At 39.4% G+C, this 22,412-nt stretch overlaps 1 protein-coding gene across 4 annotated transcripts in view; it reads right to left on the bottom strand.

Annotated features, from left to right (window-relative positions):
- SGCE (sarcoglycan epsilon) overlaps positions 1 to 21,711 on the bottom strand; it is a gene marked incomplete at its 5' end in the record, with an annotated part of 30,887 nt that extends 9,176 nt beyond the window's left edge. The window contains 7 exons of one of the 4 annotated variants that reach the window (XM_080582163.1): positions 2,346 to 2,508; positions 4,192 to 4,390; positions 5,672 to 5,744; positions 8,036 to 8,193; positions 10,739 to 10,861; positions 15,148 to 15,252; positions 21,554 to 21,711. In XM_080582163.1, the coding sequence (XP_080438289.1) occupies positions 2,346 to 2,508; positions 4,192 to 4,390; positions 5,672 to 5,744; positions 8,036 to 8,193; positions 10,739 to 10,861; positions 15,148 to 15,252; positions 21,554 to 21,701 (969 nt within the window). The remainder of the gene's footprint in view (positions 1 to 2,345; positions 2,509 to 4,191; positions 4,391 to 5,671; positions 5,745 to 8,035; positions 8,194 to 10,738; positions 10,862 to 15,147; positions 15,253 to 21,553) is intronic. The other 3 variants (XM_080582161.1, XM_080582160.1, XM_080582162.1) reach the window with 3 other exon arrangements.
- Between the last annotated feature and the right edge of the window lie 701 nt (positions 21,712 to 22,412).

Raw genomic sequence — 22,412 nt, forward strand, 5'->3', positions numbered from 1 at the left:
TTACAGATTAATTTTTGGAATATTGCAAACATAGTATTTGAGTAGAAGTTCAGTTTTTTTTGTGTTTGTTTTTTTTTTTTGAACAACAAAACTGACTTGTGATGAATAAATTGACTTCTTTCTGGTCTTCCTAAATAACAATACTGCCCTCTCTTGTATGAAGGTGGTAGAGGTGAAGAGTGTAACTTTCCTCCTCGTAGTGTCCTACTGAGTTTTAATATTGAGTGTTAAAAACAGCAAGAGGCAACAACTGAGCTGCTGAGGACTGAGCAGCTCTAGGCCGTCCCCTTCCACCAAATGCAGAAAGCATGCCACGATCAGATGAGTATTTAGTTGATCATACCCAGAGTTCAAAGTTTTTTCTACCTCCTAATTCAACTAAATTTCAGAAGACTGCATTCCTTGCCACAAATACATATTTTTAATGTCTGTATCTAAAGTTCCTAGAAATACAAACTTTGTAGGTGCTGAATTTCATATTGCAATTAATTGACTGCCTGTTCCATGATCTCTCCATTTTCTGGTTCTTTTCTTGTTATCTTCAGTTAGATATTTGAAAATAAACTGTATTTGCCTACACACTTGACTTGTGGTTATGTCTTTACAATTTGCAATTTAATTCACAAAAAAGTGCATTAAAACTTGTGCAGTGGATGAAAAGGTTTTCATGGAATGCTAGAAAGAACGCTTGCTTGAGTTACAAGTGTATACATATGTATTTTCTAAGTGCAAGACAGTTAGACAAAAAATAATGTACGTATTCTCTACTTATTAAATTCTGTAGTATATTTTACATGAGGTATTCCAGGTCCACCTGGTTGCTTAGTGGAACCTCAAACCCTAAGCTGATGCACAAAAAAGATTTGTGTGCGTACTGATGGGGGCAGGAGCCCCCACAGGGAACGAGAACAAGCTATCAGACAGCAGCGTTAAGAGGAATGTATGAAGTTGCCCATCCTTTCAGAATTTGGGACCCACAAACTTAAATACACTCTTTGATGCGTGTGTTAACTGCCAATGTCACTTCGTAATGTGAGAGGAAGAGGATATGATGGTTGTATTTTCAGTCCCTGGCTTAGGTTGCAGTTATGAGAAACGGAGCTCAACTCTCTCCCAGTACACAGATCTCGGGGGACTTCCTACCCCTCGTCTTGCCTTGTGAAAAGCTGACTATGATTAGATAGAGGGAAGCTTGGCTCCATTTTCTCTTTGATGCAGCAGCCAGGAACAATACTATTGGCAGCAGTAAACACCCCTAAGCCTGTTTAAATTCAGTTACTGCGGCACGCTGCCAAAACAAGTGCCAAGTGCCAAGTTCAAGAAGGTTGTGAAATTGACTGCTGTAGAAAATTATGCTTCTATTAGGGAGTCTGTTCCTTTTACACATCCCAGGGTGACCTCTGCCTTTCTCAAAACAGCATGACAATGCTACTTCATGATTAGTTTATGAGCCACTGCTACTGACAGACCTTTTTTCTGGAGCAGTCCTAAGCAGTTGCTCTTCGTTCTGCATCTGTACAGTTGGTTATTCTTGCATTATTGCACTGTTCCTCTGCTTCTCCTTTTGAAATTCATCCTGTTTGCTCAGGCTACTTCTCGAGTTCATCAAGATCTTTCTGAATTCTGTCTTGTCCATCTATGCACATGCACAGTTCCTTTCAGTTTTATGGGGCCTGCAAACCTAATTTAATAAGCACATTCCATCATCTGCCATATTAAGGAAGAATGGCAGGGAATTACTAGTAATCCTGATGTGATTGTGGCTATCCAACCAGTTCTCCACTACGCCCATGAACAGTTTCATCTAGGTCATGTTTCCTGAGCATACTTATTTTGATTTCACTAGCCAACACTATTTTCTGTTTCCCTTTTAACATGAAATATGTTTTATACAAATAGTATTTCTATGCTGTTAAAAAGTATTTCCAAAAATTAACTACCCAGTGCTGTAGACTCAATATTTGAGAAAACAAATCTATATACACATTTTAGGAAAGCAGATGTAACTAGCACTGAACTAACTACATCTACCTAAATAGTTGTCTTTACTTTTATCTCCGTTAAGTCCTATAGTTCTTTTGCCATTTATATAAACCACAATTAGCAAAAATTAATATTGTGGTTTCACTGTTGCTGTATTCTAACAGAGTTCAGTCCGCAGAGCAAAATCCTTTCACAGTCTTAAGAGTGGCTGCTAAATGGAGAACAATGTAAATTGGTCACAAGGAAGTGGAATTCGGCACAATTGTCTGGCCAGGCTGGCAAAACTCTTACCTAAATAATGACTAGAATGAAATATTGTACTTCCACAAACATCATTTTTATGCAACAATAAAATAACTCACCAGAGAGATTTTACACCAATCAATATGGAATTGAGTACGAAACTTTTTATCACATGTTATTAAAGGCTCCATTTCTTGACTGCATCTCAGCTGATTTTGTGGGTTTTCCACTTCCCGTAAGCATGAAGAGAATGGAACATCTGCACCAACCATAACGTACACACTGTAGAAAGAGATGAGTGACAGACTGTCAGAATACCTCTCACAAATACCCAAAGGACAATGATGTACTCTTCCAAAGACTATTCTTGTTCACAGTAACAGTCAGCCATGTTTTAAAGGCTAAAATATATTCGTTTTACATTTTTTCTTGATGGTATGCTTTATCTAAGCATAGGAATAGCAGACTGAAACCAAACAGATTTTTCTAGCTACTTATTACAACTTACTTTGTTTTGCAGCATAATGCAAATGTTTGCTTACCGTTAGAGTTGTCAATTTCTGTAAAGTCCCAGACTTCCAAGTGTAGGTTCCTCATGTAAATAAATCAATACTACTTATGAAAATCGTATTAAAAAGTACAATTTTATCTTTTGGAAATCTTCAGTCCCTCTCAGTATAGTATTTTTAAATAATTTCTTCCCATGTTTTCAAATAAATTAATTAGGACTTATATTTATATACTAATATGAAAGTGACAAAGCCCCCAGTTTCTCCTGAAAGATTCAACACAACCAACACAATCTGGAGAATAATGAAAGCTGCATATAAACATAGTACTTCATTTAGCATTACAGTACATAAAATAACAGCAGCCCCACTGACTATATTATTCATTTTCATATTTAAATATCTAGAATTCTTTTGGAAAATATGGTCTGCTGCACTACATAATAATGTATCAGTGGATCCTGGAATAGAAATTACATCCTGATTGCTGTTTTTATTTAAGGTATTATCTAACTAAATGTTTGAAATGTAGCCACTTGCATTAAGCGGCCCTCCTACTGCTCTAGCAAGTACAGAGTATGTAAGCCACCCTCGTTCTTTAGATGTGTTCAGAAACTCCAGATGCAAAACAAAGACTCTGAAACAACAATCTTGTTTGCACACAGCTTGGATTTAGACACCCTAGCCCTTTCTTAGATATTTATTTGACCCAAAATATCTAAAAAAGGTAAAAAAATAAAATAAGATAAAATCACTAGACACCTTTTAATTTTGCCAGGGAAAAGCACTACCACGGTCGGTATAATTGAAGAGACTGGATCCTTATCAATTTATAAATGGAATATAATATTTCAGAACAGTGTATGGTTATGAATCACATCTGGAAATTATGGATTTCTGCAGTTTACAGTCAGTAATCTAACTCCCCAGATAGCTCAAGCTTAAAACTTTGATTTGTCCACAGTGCTTCTGAAGCACATAACTAGGGATTTCACTAAGACTACAGCTACAAATGGCACTGTTAAAACACTAAATGCTCATAGAAATCTGAGTGCCTTTGCAACTTACTCTCTACAACACCCTGTTTCAAAATTTTTGAGTATTTAATAGTTCCCAATTTACAAAACTCAAAAGTATACCAAACCACTTCTCAATATTAAGACTAGAATTACAAAATAAGTATATTCACTACTATTTTGTAACTAATTGAATTTATTAGTATTTGTTGGACAGTAAAATCAATGTATAGAGAAATTACTTGTTGTATAAAACAGAAGAAACCCATGCTATAATGGAGGTTTGGAATATCAGTAAACGTTTCATATCTAACACCAATCTGGATTTCCAAAATATAAAACAGTAATTGCAAAGTTTCTAGAAAACCTGTAAAAATATTAAGCCTTTCTGTAAGAAAAGAAGAGTAAAGTAAAAATAACAGACTGACACATGTGCTTACCCTTCCTTCATATCATTAATAGGAAGTGGAACTCTCCCTCCCCTGTCTAGCGCTGAAGTAATGTTTATAGCATTCAAGCGTTCTGGCTGCCATACATTTTTCACTGCTCCAAGAAAGTCTCCCAGAACTTCACTTGCTAACATTTCTTCCACATTCATATTCCTTATGAAGAACTCCGCTTGATATGGTAAAGGAAAATCTAGTCGTAATGAAGAAGAGAGAGTTTTGCCTTAAACAATGACTTCATAACAAATAATTTAACAATTAATGCAATACCACTTTAAGGTTGATGAACGTTTCCAAAAATCTTGTATTTGAAATAGCCCACTTTGAGCCTAACAAGATTATGTCTGTTTAATTGAAGATTAGTAACATCAGTTATTACTTAAGCTGAAAATCATTGGCAATGTATAATGTTACTAAGATATGGGGGAGAGGAATGAAGGAAAAGATTCTCAGCTCCTAAATCTTCATTACAGACAAAACTAGATTCATGCTAACATTAGCGTCAAAACTGTTACCTTGCTACCAGAAAATTAGAATATATTTATTTAACTGCAGGATGTGTGTTACTAGTGTGATGTTTGTAGAAAGTCTCTAATAGCTGAAATAAATAAAATACCTAGTAGCACTACACCTCTGCTACTCAAGTTATACAGTAATATAAAAGAAATATGGTGTTTGAATAATTGGACAGAAACTGTTCTTAGATGTCAAAAGAAATAGACCTTACAAATGGTTGATACAGAAGGCAAGCTGAATCTTTGCCGTCTTGAAACATTCTATATTATGTAATTCATTCTTTCATAAATCACAAAGTATTTTAAAATATCATTAAACTGTCATTAAAATGCATATTGGTGCTTTCTGATACCATTTTGGAATACTGGCTCTGCTACTGCTGAGGATGTATTTCAGAAGCTCAATTTATTTCAGCAGACCAGTGGCAATATGCCACTGGGCAATTTGGCCCAGTGTCGAAATTTTAACAATTTTTCCTACCCACTGCTTTAAAAAAAAAAAATCAACCCTTATATTCATTAAACAGTAATGTGTTATTGCTGAATTCTTTGTCCTTCAACACTGATGCTGAATGCCCTTTTAAAATGCACCTACCATTGTTCTTTGCATAAAGAAAATTAAGCAAACTGAACTACATGCAGAAAAACAGTGAAATCCTTTGTGTAAGCTCCATTTGAAAAGACATAAATTTCAAATTACTTCCAAAACAGTAAACATAGACTTTTTTTTATTATTGAATAAGGGATGATAGTCTTACCTGACATAAATAATTTAGACAAAAATAACAAATTGAAACAAAAGAGGAAAAACTCTTACTTCCCCTTTATGCCCCTACATTTGGCTTGAAGACCAAACAACTATTTTACAGTACTTTTTATCGTAAAAGAATGGGATCTCAAAAGATTTTTTTTGTTTGTTTATTCAGTTCAAAACTCAACAAGCTGTTTTCTGTACATACCTTCTGCTGACATTATATTAATGATCAAATTACGTCTTGCTGTCTCAAAGGTACGCCTGTTATATGCAGTGATCTAGAGTTAAAAAAAGAAACAACAGTAAGCAAAAATGTGGGGGTAGCATTTTCCATCCTACCCACAACCCTCTGGAAGCCCCACTCCCCTAGTACTGAGATCTGTATTCATTGTTAGCTCCCTAGGGAACTAAACTAGCTAGAGACATTTAAATGAATTATTGGGAACCCAGCAATTGCAGTCTTTGGGACTGGGATTTTTTTACTTCATGAATGGATTCATAAGCATTGCTCTAACACGAGTAGTTTTTAAAAAATCCTGGAATCTGTAAGTGGAGGGGAACTGAAAACCAGTAGGTAGATGCAACTTTCATGTCTCTTATTAAACTTATACACTCCTGATCAAATTATGCAAGGATACCAATCTTATATGTATGAGGTGCCTGATACGCTTGCAGGTGTCAAATACAGTCCTCGGTAGTTGCTGCATGATGCTGCTCAGAAATGGAACTGTGATTATGTGCTCGCTCACAGGAATTACAGAATGAGGCTGGATATCAGTATTATGAAGTATTGTTTTTTCTACTTTTTATTTCCTGGATGGTGATAAATCTTTCATGAAACAAATAAAACAAGGCTTTCTCCCTAAGTTTACACTTCAGTTCATTTCAGGGAGAGAGGAGAGGCAGAGCATGAGTGCAGTTGACAAAACTGTGCTGCTCCTCAGCAAGTAGAGCTACACAGCATTTGTGAGATTGATTACCAAAGAAACAAAAGTACATCTACTGCAGACTCACTTGAGCAGTGGGAAAAGGTTGCCCAACAAAATTAAATCTCATGTAATTAATCAATTTTGTGATAAAAGTACAAGAAAATGCCTTAGATTTTTTTAATTCCTCAGTTTTGTTAATTTTTCAGAGTTGTTTCAACAGTAGTTTGACCATTAATACTTAGAAAACCTAACTTTGGTGGTACGAGATCTATGTAGGAACATGGAAGTACCCATTTTGAGTCTGTACTTCAGACTGTTGTTGATCTGGACTGTACACCCATAGCTAGTAAAAGCAACAATGGTAGAGATTGCCTCTGTACTGAGTATTCATTCAAATACAAGCTGTCTGCACAGCTTTCAAAGGAGCTTAATCTCCCTTACTACCCCTCTGCTGCAATGCTTGGGTTGCTAGGTCCTTCTAATCACGAGGTCTCCTCAAACTAATTTACCTGCCCAGGGCATCGCCTCAGGCATCGGGACATGGTGAAAGTTAATATTCAGACTAAGAACACACAACCACTCCTCTCATATGGCACTAGAAGCGAAAAAAATGCAACCTGCCTTCACCTTGTAGGGTGGAATTAATGCAAAAGCCACACACGAGCACAGGTCCACAACAAAGTAACTCATACGTTAGACAAGATTTAGTTCAAACAGAGGCTTGAGCTCATGCTTACGATGTAATTCTTGATATAGACCCTAGGGAGTAAAACCATACGCCAGACAGAAAAATATAATTTTGAGTAATGGTTTGCTCTACAGAAAGTTGAGCAAATGGAGCTAAATGGAGTCTGCAAGTACTTCTGCACACAATCAATTCCACCGATGTGATTAGTCGTGCTGAAATCAAAAATGAATCAAGCATGGGTGAAATTATCTACAGCATAACTTAACATTTAGAGTCGTCATTCCTGAGGAAGAACAACTATATCAAATACAATTTAAAGAGAAAACTCATCAGGGGTTTAGGACAAATGCACCGCTGAAGAAGCGCAATGGCTGGAGCAAGTTAATTAGCGGATTTTCCTTAGCACTGTGGGCTACGCAGCATCTTATTCATTCTGCTATGATATACCTGACAGAAAATAATCCTTTTTCCCTTTCAGTTGCTGCTCACTGAATAATTGGTGCTTTTAAACATTTGCGTAGTTAATTGTCAAAAATAAAGTAGTGGGTCTGTCATGGCTACAATTACAAGAATAGAATTAAATTAATGAAACTGCCAATTAAAATAAAATTTGTCTATAAATACGCATAATGAACCAGATAATACTTGATGAAAAATAATGCAATTAAAACCAAAAAAAGTTAACCTGTTTATTGTATGAATGCTATATTTTACAGAGAGGAAAAGTCTGGCCCAAACATCAGGGTAAAACATTACAAAGCTCAGAATTGAAATATTATGAAGACATACTAGAGAAAATGTTTATGTCACAAGTGACTTCCCTGCCTTACAATCTTCCTTTTCCATTGTAATTAACTTTTCAAAAAGAGGAGTGGGAGCCAATACCTGCTGACAATTCTGAACATATACTCCAAACCAAAATAATTTGGGGGGCATTTTTGCAAGCAAGTACCTCAATGACGGTTGGTTTGCCCACGTTCTCTACAGTCGGTGAACCGTACAGCACTCCATCGCTGTAGGGTGTCCTCTGTATGTAACGCAGCCATCCAGGTCTGTCAGGGTAACCCATTAAGTTGGTATTAAATGTTATAGGGTCATTGCTTATTTCACCTAGATTGGAAAAGTAGTATTAGAACTTTTACAAGAACACGCAATATGCTTGGATTTTGATGTTTGTTTTAGAAAAACTTATTCTGATTTCCAGTTATGTCTTCTAAACACTTTCATGGAGAAAAACAAAACAAAACAAAACAGAAAATGCTCATCTTTAATATGTTAGAAACATGTGAATTCTTACTCAGCACCTGTAAGCATTAAGACATTCTTATCTGAAAAATGTAACCAACTGCAGAGATGAATGCACTTGTACTCCTAGACTCATTTTTCAGTGACTCTGATTTTTAGAACTCAGTTCCACCTAGGACTGAATCATCTGATCTCCCTACTGATGAAAGCACAAATTTTAATGCCCCAGAAGGTATCTTTTAGTTATTTTTTTTCCTCTCCTTTTTTTTTTTTAATAATAATTATTCCGAAGACCCAATGGGCCTGGGTGAGGCTTACTGTAAACAGTGGCTGTGTAACTACTGATGCTTGAAAGCTTCTATTAGCATTAGTATCAAGACATACAGATCTTCAGCACAAACAGCCTGGCAGTAAATTATTTTTTTTAGAGAATAAATTAATTCAGAAAGGGGACCAAATATGCCTGCAAAATGGATCACAGATGGCTATGTACAGTGGTCTGGATGCAATCTCCGAAAGCAAACAACAGCACCAGTTCTTGTGGCTCCTCTGGATGCTCTCTCACGCGGCTGGTTTTGACTTCTGTTTATTTTAGCTTCTGCAAATGAAGGCAGACATGCCTCAGGGCCAGAAGACCCTCATTGCTGAGGGGGGAGCACCTTACAACGGAGGCACGGAGCTCGAGCAGAGCAGTTCTGCACCCGCGCACGCACCTCTGCACTGCGCTCCTCGAACTCGGCTTTGAGACGGCACCAGCAGCAACTGTAGGACAAGTGACAAACGAAGGTGTGACAGGCAGGCTGGCACAGAGGGAAGAAACTGAGCCCAGTGAAGAAAAGAAGGCTGTCATCTCCTCCTGAGAGGCACAGCTAAAAAAGAGACCGAGAGCTGTTGCAAAACGCTGACTAGTTTTCAGGTGAGCATTTACACACCTGGCTGTGGCTAAAGGGACCGGAACTGAAGGAAGGGCCACACTAACCCAGCGCCGAGGTGTAACATGACTTTCCTCACAGCTCCCTTGGGACATCACAGTCATCTATTATTGCACTGGTAATAAAATTCCTACCATCGCATATGCTTGCTGAAAAGCACCTGTGATACCTTCTGGTTTGCCCTTCTTTAAGGTAGGCCACGCCAGGGAAGTAGCCCAGCTTTTCAGGCAAAGATGACTGTAAGGACCATGGCAAGCACGGTAAGCTTTGGTCCTACGGTCAGTTCACGTATGTCTACTGGTACCGAAATTTCAACAGTATCTGAAATCGGACTGATGCCTCATTGGAGTCAGGCTGCGACCGTGGGGACGTGAAAGAGAAGCCACAACTAACACAATTTCCAGGTCTGTGTGCCAAAGATGTGGAAAAACAGGGCCAGAGGCAAACTTCACTCTACCCCTGGTAATAGCTCTACCAGTCACTGTTACAGGAAACGAAGACCCAGGTACAAGGGTAAGTAAAAACACCCATTTCACAGGGAGGAAATAAATAAATAAATAAATAAATAAGCCGGTTGTATCCATGACAAAACTTAACTAACAGGAACTTATTTTTTCTTTGAAGAGAGTTTTGAAAGTTGTACTCTCAAATTGATTCAAAAGCTTATTAATGAAACAGTAGGTTTTGATTATGTATGCACGATACATGTACTAATTTTTTCATATTCTATAGGAAAAGAGCATACATTTATTTATATTATACACTAAAGGACAGATTAATATATTTATGATTCCTTTCCAGTGTTGTGGGACAGGATGTTCCTTCTCTCTCCTCTCCCCCCAGCTTGTTTATTCACATTCTCGCCTGCCAATGATGGATCCTTTGGCTTTAGCTCAGGTGTACATCAAACCACCATGCTTAGGAAATAACAGCTCCGTCTCTAAAACCAAACAGCTTAATAACATTAAACTGTTCCTAAATATAGAACTAAGGCTGAATCCAAAGGAGCTTTTGTTTTTAGTGAAAGGAAACATCCTTACATAGTCTCATTTATTTTAATCTATTTTGTCTCAAGTTTGCTATATGCTTGCAAAATGCTCCTTCATCAAGCCTGATACATGCTATTTCCATAAGACTGATCAAATAAATGTCACTTTCAAGAAACATAATTATTACACTTCCGTCATTTCATATTTCATGGGAAAACACAAAAAAGCATACTTCTTAATCTCAGATAAACGGTGTGTGTTATTATGCATTAATATTATGCGTAATTTATTCTGAAAAATTAACTACATTTTTCAGAACACAGTTATATGCATCTTTTCACAAATGATGATCACAAAACAAAACATTTGAAGGTATTTCAGTAGAAACTATAAACTATGTTAGATGATTCACTGCAAGGTACATTAAATATATTTGATTTTTTTTTTCCTAATTTTTTACATAACATGGAAGATCTTAGCATCCCATACCAGGCTTTGGGTAAGGAGGAAACTCCCCCTTAAAGTACTCTCTCTCCAAAACATGAACAAAAAGAACTCCAGCAGAAGGGTATACATTCCGATCAGAGTGCACCTTAGACAGAATCGTGTACACTGGAAAGCAGAAGGAAAGATAAAAGAGAGAAAAGCACAAGTGAGACATGCTCCAGATAACACAGCATGCATTTTAACAGCAATGTGCGCAACCGGGAAAAGGAAAGCAACAAGTATTAGATACCTGTTAATAAGTTTTTAAAAGGTTGCATAGATTTAAGAACAGAACAAAGGGCAAACCCTCTCTTTCCCCCACAGGATCCCTTCCAGTATTGCAATAAACAAAATGGGCTGCATTAGAATTTAAGTAGTACAACCTATTTATTTTTATTACAATAAAAAAAATGAGGGAGCCTACTGCAATTTTTATAGTTGTTTTATTTGCAATATTACATACATAAGAATACATGAAATAAGAATACAAACATATTTTCTTGATATTTAACAATAAAAATAAGGAACTTGAGGAAAACTGTGGAATCTTAGCAATAAATAGTAGTGATTCCTCTCTAAACAAAAATGGTAGACTTTTCAGTTCCAGGGCAGAAAAGGGCAAAGCAATTCACTTTAGCTAAGGATTTATGAGTTCTTAAAGCTAGATTTTCTTAGACCAGTATGGTCAGATAATCTACATCTAAAAATGTGTTCACTGAAGATGTTGTGCACGTATTGAAACTGAAGGACATGGGTAATTATAGGACAGTCAGTTGGCACTGACTCCAAACAAACAAAAAAATAGAAATAAAAATAAAATAAATCCACATTTTACAGGAATGAAAATTAAAAACCTAAAAGAAACTTACTCTAGAACAATATGCCATTTTAATACAAAGTTAGTTCATAAAAATACCTCCTATTTAGGTATAACACCTTTGATACAGTATTATAAACACATTCTAATGAATTAGAGTACAAAAATCATTATGATACATTAAATGAATAAGAACCCACTTGACTGACAAGTTTCAAATTTTAAACATAAATGGAGAACACTGATCTAATAGAGATATGTCGTGGGGTCTTAACAGGACTGACTGTAGGTCATATCACTATTCCATACTATTATTCAATTTTTTTTTCAAGTCACTGCTATCCAAGAATCAATCATTGCTGATAAATTTTGTGCATTAAATTAAGATAACACAAGTGGTAAAGATAAGCCCTGGATAGAGAGATACACAGCTACCTGCCTTGCATGCTAACTGAAAGAGACTTTACACAAAGCCACATCTCTGAGCAAAGACTCCAGGCCATCCCGCATGGGGAAGTCAGATGGAAGAGTGATCCTACAAGGGACTTCAGAGTCATTGTAACAAACTCGTAGGAACAAAGGCATAGCTCCTGGTAGATGAAAGAGCTATTTTCAACATTTAGATCAATAAGCAAGAAATATCTGCAATGTGTATCAAGCTAAATTTTCTAATCCTGGTAAAATGTTTCTTCAGACTTGTCGTTACACCAACTTCCTTATTAAAGAGCTCCTTAAAAGAAGCCCTGCTAATTAGGCATTAATCACAGACATGGCACCCCTCGTACCACGTACTCCGTGTGGAATCCATCTCACCTAATTTTAGATGCCTACAGAAACAACATCCACCACTGAGTCCGCCAGGCTCCTTTTATAGTCAGTGAAGAGAAACAGACGCTTCTAGGGGTTGATTAATTTGATTTCGCCTGTAAAATGAGATGAATCATGTCCTACATTCCTGCCTCCTCTCACTGGATCTCCGCTGACTACAGCCGAGAGGAGACGCAGACATCTGTAAGGCAGACCTCTCTACATTTAGTTATACACCTTCCAGTCTCTGAGCTGGATCCAAATTTAACAGGCTCAACCTCTTGATACAATATTGATCAAATTCCACAGCAGGAACATTTCCACTAAACAGCACTGACCGCCTCAGTGAGAGGTTGTAAATAAGTAATACTTTTCTAAGGATCGATGACAGGCTCTTCTTACTGATAGAGAAAGCGTTAGATGCCTCGCTTGAGGTACGAACCATTTTCCTATGAATTTACATGAATCTTGCTGGAAAAGCGTTGGCCATAATCATGGTCCCTCGGTTATCTGTGTAATGATCTGCTTATTGGAGTTGGTGCTTTTTTCAGTTTCAGAAGTTCCTTTTGACACACTATGGAGCAATGTCTCCACAACAATTTTATCTTAAAGAGAAAATGAAAATGGACCCTGGAATTTTAATATAATTTATTTTTTAATAGTGTAATACATTTTTTTGTAATCAATAAACCAATTATTGTAAATTCAGTACAGTAACACAGCCATTTGATTTGTAAAATTAAAATTAGTAATTTAATGACCCAAAAAAACTTGTGCACTCCCTTCTGTGAATAAGCTGTAAACAGATCAAGGGAACTTTAATTTCCTGTAAAATAATTTCAAGAAAAGCTGAAAAAGTATTTATAACATTAATAGGTCTCTTCACAGTGCAGAAAAGCTCAGAAAAATATGGTAGCCGGATGAAAATGTGTCAAATATCTCAAAAAAATCTATTTTTCCATTTCTGATTCTTTGACTCTACAATGAAGGTCAATTTCAAACAGGAAGAACAGTGAAAAAGTAATGTATATATTCTCCACAAAAATAGTTATAGAAAGTAAGAAGGATAATAGGATCAACTGTTACTAAAGAAAACCCCATATAACCCATATATTTCTTTTGTCAGTTAGAATAAATCTATTGCTACCACTAACTACCTGCACCTAAATACCTCGTAATGAGACACTCTCTCTTGCTAAGGTAAACATATGCATAAAGATTTCACCAAGATCACTGTCTTACATCTGCATAAAGTCTAAAAATGCCTCTCAGAAGGAAAAAAAAAAAAGGAAAACATCCTTATTTTGTCTTATAATGGCAAATATATTGTAATGACACGAGTCCATAGGGTAAGAACTAGAAAGTCCTTGCCCCCCATATCAGGGAAGCTCTCTTCTTTTTCCCCAACGAAGTTCCTTCAAAATCAAAAGGAAAATGATGAGTCTTCAGTCCTCTGCAGCAGTCAGTGCTTTTCAGTAATGAAACAAGTGAAATGCTATTTTCTTCTGAGGCTTTTAAAACTCACAATTATTTTCATAAGGTTGCCTGAGACTGAAGATGAACGTGTAATCATTTTAGGTGATCTAAGGCTGAAGCTGAATACACCAACTTCTAAATACTAATCTAATACAACAAACTGTCAAATATGTATTGGCTGGGCAAATTCCCCATGGCAGATAAAATTCCAAGGAGACTCTGAAAGGCTTCTGTAAATCTACCCATTAGAAATTAAAATTTTTCACTGCATTGGATAACAACAGTTCCCGAAAAAAAAAAAAAAAAAGAAAAAAAAAAAAGACAGCAGCAGCTACCTCAACAGCACTGTTGTTTATCTTTCTTGTTTCCAGGTCCCTTGGAGGACTTTCCAAGATCCCAGGATCTATCTGCACAGAAAGGATAGAAATTCTGGAGACTGGGGAAAAAAAATAGATCAAATAGGAACTGAAGGCTGGAAAACATGCATCACTCTTTGAACCATGTAAAGAAAATATCCCAGTTGTCCTTTTTGTAGATCTTGTGCATGGGCATAGCCAGGAATTCAGCTAGGACTGTATCAGCCTCCAGTCCAGAGGCTGTTACCAGCCACATGCCAGAGTGTGCGTATCGGATACAGATGACCCTCGTCCCCAGAAATTTCAGAAGATTCACCATGTTGGTTGGAGCCTCTATGCTGACCATCTTCATGAAAAACAAAACAAAACAACGCACACCACACCTGGACATTTTCTCCAGAAATTTCAATGGGTTCTTTCTCCACTGATTTTTAGCAGAGGAGACAATCCCAGAAATAATTTGATTTGGGGGCCAATCCAGAGTGCCTACCTGGATGGGCAGTCAATGCAAAGCCAACAGGCTTTTCTCTGCTAGTGTACAATAGATACAATATTCTAGGTGCACTTTTACAAATTACAATAAAATATATTTTTTTTAATGTATGTATATCTAGGGATTTTTTTTAATCGTTTCAGAAAAGTTATTGTATTAAGCAAACTGCAGAGGTGTTTCCAAGCAACCAGCAGCAATAAGAAAATATGCAATATTAGGTACACACACAGCCATTATTTCAAGCAAAGCTGTAACTGCAACAGGAAAAGTTGGGGAGAACTTACAAAGACACACAGGTCTGTGAATGTTTAAAAGATTGAAGAAATGCAAGATTTTCCAAATTACTTACCTTAAAATAGCACCTTATTCCTAAAACAAGGACATGACTGAAAAAGCAGGAGTAATATTAAAAGCAGATTTGACTGAACCAACATGGGGGTTTAAATTGATGACCTAAACTCACCATTCTTCTCAACAGCCTTTATTCTGCTGATAATATAACTGTTGGCTTGCTTAGTCTTCCAGTTAACTGTTCCATTATTGCCATCAGCAGAGCTTAACAAAAAAGCTTTTCAGAATAAAACAAATGCAAAATAAATTAGTCAGATCAACAGACTCCCACAAACCAACTATCAGATGGAATCAGATACCTTCTAAACCAGGTTTTTTATTTAGTCAGAGCTTAGGAATCTCATCTTAAGAAAACGATGGTGTTTGATATGAATACATAAGTATATATTATTCCTCCTGATAGTGACCTTTTTGACATTCATTGTCCAAATAAGCTAAATTTGCACTAAATGCTTAAGCACCTGTAGCCGCTGTTGCTGACATAATTATACTGGTAAGAAATATGATGAAGCACATTCTCTGATAAACATATTTGCACTGGTAAAACCTCATATACAGGCAAAGACATACCTGAAGTTACTTCTGCTGGTGTAATATATTGTGGCCAAAGTAGGGGAAGTAATATAACCTAGAACACGGCTTTGCTTATATGAAGATGCTGGCAACTGGTGCCAAACACCTTGCCTTGCAGCATAACCAATAATCAGTTCTGAGAAAAGAACTGCTTAAAATTAGTTACCTTCATCCCATTCAGCCAGAGCACTGCCTGAAACGGTCCCATCAGCACAGCTGAAGGCACAAGAAGGTTTACACATGGTGAGGAGCAAAGCACGCAGGAGACTCTGAAAGCAGCTGTTGAGCTGCCAAACAGCCTCCGTTTCAGCAGCGGCAGAACTGCCTGAGAAAGCTCCCTCTTCACCTCCCACTTTTTGTCCTTTTGTTCCTTTCCTCTGCGATGAAGGATATACCAGCTGTTTGTAGGTTACACGCCAACGGAAAGCACCGATAGAAGGAACTGCGGTAAGGTGCTAGGAAGGGGAGAGCGGACATAATAAATAGGTTTTCTTTTGAAATGGCTTGGGAGTACAAACTCACGTCAAACTCCAGCTAGAAGATGCTATCAGGCTAACATCTTAACTTGCTTAGAAAAACAGCAGTATCAGAAACAAACAAGTAGCGGTATTTTCCCTCAGATACATCTTTGTTGACAAACATGCATTCAAAATATGCACGGAGCCTTTATACTAGAAACTTAAACATTTGTGGAGACTTCTGCTGACACGGCTGCACTGGTCAGCTGTCACCCTACTGATACCACATTTTCCACACAGAATTTGGGAGGCCCCACAGATCAGGCTTAAGCAGGAAAGATACACAAACACGGATCTATGCATGTGGCTGAGACACTAATTCATGACAATTTACCCAAAACACCTAAAATTTAATTGAGGATAAACTGTAACAGCAACAACAAAAAAACAGCTACGTACTGAAATTACCCTACCAGTACAGTAACATTTCTCAATTATACATTTGTTAACTTTCTTTAGATTTGCAGTACATAGCAAGGATCTGGTTTAGCAAAAAGGTATTATTGCCATGCAGTGCTCTCCATCTGTCTCGCATGAAGGACAACTTCTTCCCTGCTGAAATGATCTGCCTACCCTGAAAGCCTTAATATAATAGTGTCCTAGAGGTTACCCCACGCAGTGCTGTTCATGACCTTTAGTGTACATTTTTGGTAACACTAGGAATATGCAAAGAATTCCAGAAAGGTAAAATAAAGTTGTTGCGGTATTTCAGACGCATGATCCAGGCAATTAGAACCTTTTCAGACAGAAACCAATCCCAGGCAAAGCAATTAACACAAGATTTGGTTAATGAAGGATTAAATGTTGAAGAGTATTATACCTATCACGATCGACAAGGGCTTCATGCATCTTTTCAAACTGATGCTTTTTGATGAGTTTGCCCGACATACTGACAGTGTTGCCCACAGACATACAGCACATCACCTGGCAATTTGAGAAACCAGATGCAAAATGAATCTAGCATATTTAAATTGAATATATGAAAAAAAAAAGTTCAAAGATGCATTTTTAAAATACTTTTTTTTTATATTGAAAAATAAACGATCAGTAAGTGTCCTTGCTCTGGGCGCACAAGTTGTGCTAGGTCTAGCTGTGGGGATTAAGGAGGTTACCTGTCCGCCCCTCTACCCTTCGCTGCAGTTCACAGGGGAGCTGGAAAAGCATCCAACGCGTCTGTTATTCAGATGCCACGGTTTACAGTGTGATGTTTTCATATAAGTATATACATCACCATCTATTTGATCTTAAATGAAAGGTGTGAAATGGAGCAATTCAGGAACACGCTGCCCATTCAGTAGCTTTCACCACAGGAAAAGCAATCTCAAACAATAGTTCAGGGCTCCTGGATAGTTAATTGGTTTCATCAGATTTCCAGTATGTCTCACAAAGCATTGGCTTTATGCTACTGGAATATTTTAATACATATAAAATGACCAGGATATATAACATATATTGATAAAATCTGCAGGTTAAACCAAAGGCTGGAAGATTAATAAATAATGTAAGCGACAAGCCACTAACACAGTACAGTGAGTTGTTTGGTTAGCTTATGGTGATCGCCGATGTGTACTTCAGTGGAATAAAATGTAAATACATACCCAGGAACAAAGAATGCATGCCGCACTTACATTACAGAGCACGCAATTCAGGGATCTGGAACTTTGATAAAAGAAACTACAAAGATGTGGCAGATAATAACTGGTTGAACAGAAGCTTTCAGTAGAACACTGGTTAGAACAGCTAATACATAAACAAGTACATCAAGGAGTAGCAGGGAGATTTTATTTTTGTGTGTGAGACAGATATGATCACTGTTCAAATGCTGTGTCTAGTACTTAAAAAGAGCCATCAAGAAGCATAGTGACAACATGAAGAAAGCTCAGGGAGTATCTGTGAATATGATTAGAGGATGACAAAAGAGGCCTTACACTGAAGAGCACAGGAGTTCAGACTACTCGTTTTTACCAAAGATAAATTTTAAAGAGAATGTGATCACCTTCGTACTCACACTGAAAAAAAAAAAAATGTTAATGGTGTCAGGCTCTTTAATTTGTTACACGTTGCCTCAGTTGCCAGAGCGTGCAAGAGGACCAGCTCCCAGCTCTGTGTCTGGGACTTGAACATGCTCAGGACAGTACATCTATGGGGCCTTTTTTGTTAATTTTATTTGCATAGATCTTATGTAAAGGTTTCCATTATTAATACTTAACAGCAGAACACTAAACAGAGAAGATACCCCCAACAAGTTCTGTCCACCTCACAGTCCAAAAGGACCTGAGCGTCACAGACCAACCTCACCTTGCCACTCCTGTACTGCTCTAACATCCACCCAGGGATTCTGCACCGCTGCCTATCCTCCCTATTGCTTCCTCAAACTAGGATCACGAATCAGCCTCTTCCACTACGAATGCAGCACACAGCTCCACCTCTCAAAACCCTGCATCGCCCCTCTCTCCCATACCTCTATCTCCACAAACCCGGAAATGTTTCTGAGCTCTACAATTATTCATCTGTGCTCAGTGGGTAATGGTTATCTACCTGTTTCTGTTCCATCCATTTACGACTGTAACATCCGAGCATTTCTCTGAGATCATTCAAGAAAAGCAACCGGATGAGGCACTTTGTCAGTCTCACTGTGAAACTTCAGCAGTTGCATTCTTGGGAATGCTGCAAATTACACACTGGAAGAATGAAACCCTCATGCTTTATTAATAGCAACATTTAGCCACCACCATTCTCCCTCCTACCGCTGACCTGACAAAGAAACCAAATCCCAGTAGTTTTTCCACAAAGGCAAGGAAAACAATACTGCCACAATTCCTGGGGTTCAGCCCTGAGCCCATGGTGTAGCCAGAGAAGGAACATTGCCTGGATTCCTCTTATATTTCTATCTGCTCTTGATACAAATTACTACAGTATCTCTGCTTACTTCTGCTTTCTCAGGTTGCAATGGATTCAAAAGGTTAAAGAAATTCAGAAAAGCCACAGATTTCAAGATGCTGAGATTGCCACCTGACCACTACATAGTTCTTTCTAACTTCCCGTCTTGGTGGCTTAGGCCACCACTAAAAGTAATCTACATTGAAAAGACGTTTTGGCTGGTTGTGCTGCAATTGTAACAACACTTAGCAAGAGTCTCCACTACTTAGTTGGAAGGGAAATGTCAAATCTCACTACGATCGTGAACTGATGGACATGGAAAATTGCCTGGTTTTAACTAGTCGTTATTTAATTTTTTTCACAGATATACAGATAACAAAGCTAGTATTATTAGGTTTTACAATTAAACAGTTACCAGCCTTGAGTTACTTCTTCACTAACACAGCAATGTCATACAGCATTGTTTTTTCAGTGATGAAACCATACCATCTAATGACAGCTATTCTTGTACTTTAGCTTCACAGTAACAGAATTGACAATCTCATTCGTATTAGAAAAGCTTAACCTTAAATATCATTCCAACAACAATGGCAAGACCCATTTTTTCCTAGCACTGGAGAAGATGATCATCAACTACTGTTTGAGAGCCAGGTCCTCCACTCTGAGTACAATACTAGCTCCCTGGGATCAAATGCAGGACTTCTGAAATCACTCTTACACTCTTTAACCTCTTAAGTCTCTTGAACTCCCTAAATTTTGAGTTAACATTTTAGCTGTGAGAAAAAGAGAGAACAACATTCTGGACTTCTGGCAGCAAACAGCCTCCTTCAGAAAAACTCTATGTATATATTTCGTATATCTTTAACACATACAAAAAGCATAATGTAAGTTTCTTCTGTAGTCAAGTGTTACAACTGAAACAGGAAAAATTAATCTCTGTTAGTAGAAGAGAACTCAAGTCTATTCACTGATCTTGTGGTTCTTACCATATTCTGTTTTCTCTGTAAGCTGTTTGTTTTTGCCTGGCTAAATAATGCTTCAGTACTATAGAGTCTACTTAAAGACAGAATTCAAAAGACATTATTTTTATGGGAGGCTGTAGCTTTGCTTAGGACCAGCGATCCAGGATGGAAGTTCTCCGACATGGTCATAGCTGAGATGTCAGGCACTGGGAAAGCTGGAAGATGGACGGGTTCAGCCCAAGAGTTGCACTCAAGAGCTATCATGAATACAACTCTGTTTGTTTGTTTGCTTAAAGAGGGGAAAAAAAGCTCAAGTGAGCCCCCAGGGCAGCTTACATCATTCAAATTATATGAGCTGTCCTGTGTTGTACCTGAATTGAGACCAGGGACATACTACAAAATTCCACCCTGATGAAGAATAAATGTTATGCAGATATCACTCACAAGAACTTAATACTGTTCACGCTTCCTTTTTTATATTGGTCTCAAGCCATTTATTGTGCTGTTGGAACTAATGAAATCCAACTTGAGACAAGCTTAAAAAGGTCTGAAGAGGAAAAGTTAACAAAAAAAACTTAAAACTTCTTCCTTTACTGTGGAGCCTGGGAGGAACTTGTGGATTAAGCTCACAGCTCAGCCTCCAGAAACTCATTTTAGTTGAGCTTTTTTAGATTTAATATCTTTGTTGATAATGAAAGCTTATCCTAGGACTGTCCTAGTTTTCCCTTGGCTGCCGTGCCAGTCTTGGGAGAGGGAGGCAGGAAGGATTTCCACATTAGGACAAAGCGGTATCTTGCAGTATCCTGTAGTGTCTCGTATCCGACAAATTCAGTTTCATCCTTACATTGAACAACTTAATGCTTAGGCGTTAATTGCACCTTTAATATATCCAACACCTCATGTCACTTCTGCTGTCAGTGCCCAATGACAAGTTCTGTCATACACATCAAGTATAGAGGTATATTTACGTGTTACTCAGAAAGATACTGAACAGATTGTTAGTTTCCAGATGGCATACCCTTGATCCCTCAGACCACAAAATAACTTAGAGAAATATCGCTGTCAACTTGCTCTTTGGGTGGCAAAAGCCTCAGCGCAGCGCTTGTGGCTGGGCTACCGGTGAAGTACTTCACTCTGAAGAACCCTGGAGGTGCGAAACCCGAGTACGACCTGATAGCTACGGTTTATACCCATCAGGGAGCGGAATTCAGGCTTTCTCTGCAGCCTGAATTCCGACACGGCAGGATTAAGCGCTCAAGCTGGTAAATAGTTTTGACGGGCGGGGTGGCACGCGAAGGATGGGCTGGCCCAGCGCCCGGCCGCCCGCTGCAGGCACGGCGGGGAGGCGGCGGCCCCGCTCCGGGGGCTCCGGGCCCGGCCTCACCCCCGGCGCCCCGGGAGCACCGAGGCGGCCGTGGCGCCCTCCCCGCGCCCCTGCGCCGCGCCGCGCCGGGAGGCGGCTGGGGCCCCGCTCCGACCCTCCGCCGCCTCCCGAGGGGGAGAGAAGGGGCCACGGCGGGGCAGGCCGGCGGCTCCCGGCGGCGTCCCCGCCCGCCCGGCGCGGTGACACGGCGCCGCGACCGACCTGTCAGCAGCAGGGCGGGCCAGGGCCCCGCCGCGCAGCACCGCATCGCTCCCCGCTCCTCCGCCGCCGCCTGCTGCCGCCGCCGCCGCATCCTCCGCCCGCCGGCCCGCCGCCGCCGCCTCGCCTCGCCCCGCGGCAGCCGCAGCATCCTCCCCTTCCCTCCCCGCCCCTGCCCGCCTCTCCCCGGCCCGCTCCGCTCCGCCCCGCTCCGCGCCGGCCGGCCCCGAGCAGCGCGGCGGAGAGCGGCAGCCCCGCCGGGAGGAGCCCCTCGCCGCCCCCCCCAACCCCGACCGCCGCCGCCATGTTAGGGGGAGGCGGCCGGTGGGGACGGGCTGAGGCTGGGTGTGGTGGAGCCCGGCTCATCTTGCCTCAGGCCAGCGCTGCAAACGCATCGGCAGCGAAGGCCTACACCTTTCAAAGTTTATCTATTCTACGTGTAAATGCAGTGTGGTTTTTTCTTAAAACAGTGCTGCACCATCATACCGGAGGAGACGGTCAGGGATCCAAGCCCCGGGCTGCAGCGTGCACTGGGGCTTGCTGCCCCTCTTCCATCGCTGTCCCGCAGCACCGTGACCCCAGTTAAAGGCTGTGCTCCATCTTCTGTTAAAGCCTGTGCTCCATCTTCCATCCCAGGCCTGGCTGTGCTGCGCTGCCTCGTTTTACACAGGCTGCATATGCTCTCTGGGCTACTGATTCCTGACTGCCATCTGATGTCTGTGTTGCAGCCCGAAAGCGATGACAGGAAAGCTGTCAGAAAGGGAGCAAAATGCTCCAGTGCAGGAAGAATACTGTCAAATACAGTTCTCTGCAATAGTGATGCTGTATTTTGGGGGTAGTTGTATGCATATGTGATACATAA

This window comes from Anser brachyrhynchus, assembly GCF_964034855.1.
Source record: "Anser brachyrhynchus genome assembly, chromosome: 2".
Classification (NCBI taxonomy): domain Eukaryota; kingdom Metazoa; phylum Chordata; class Aves; order Anseriformes; family Anatidae; genus Anser; species Anser brachyrhynchus.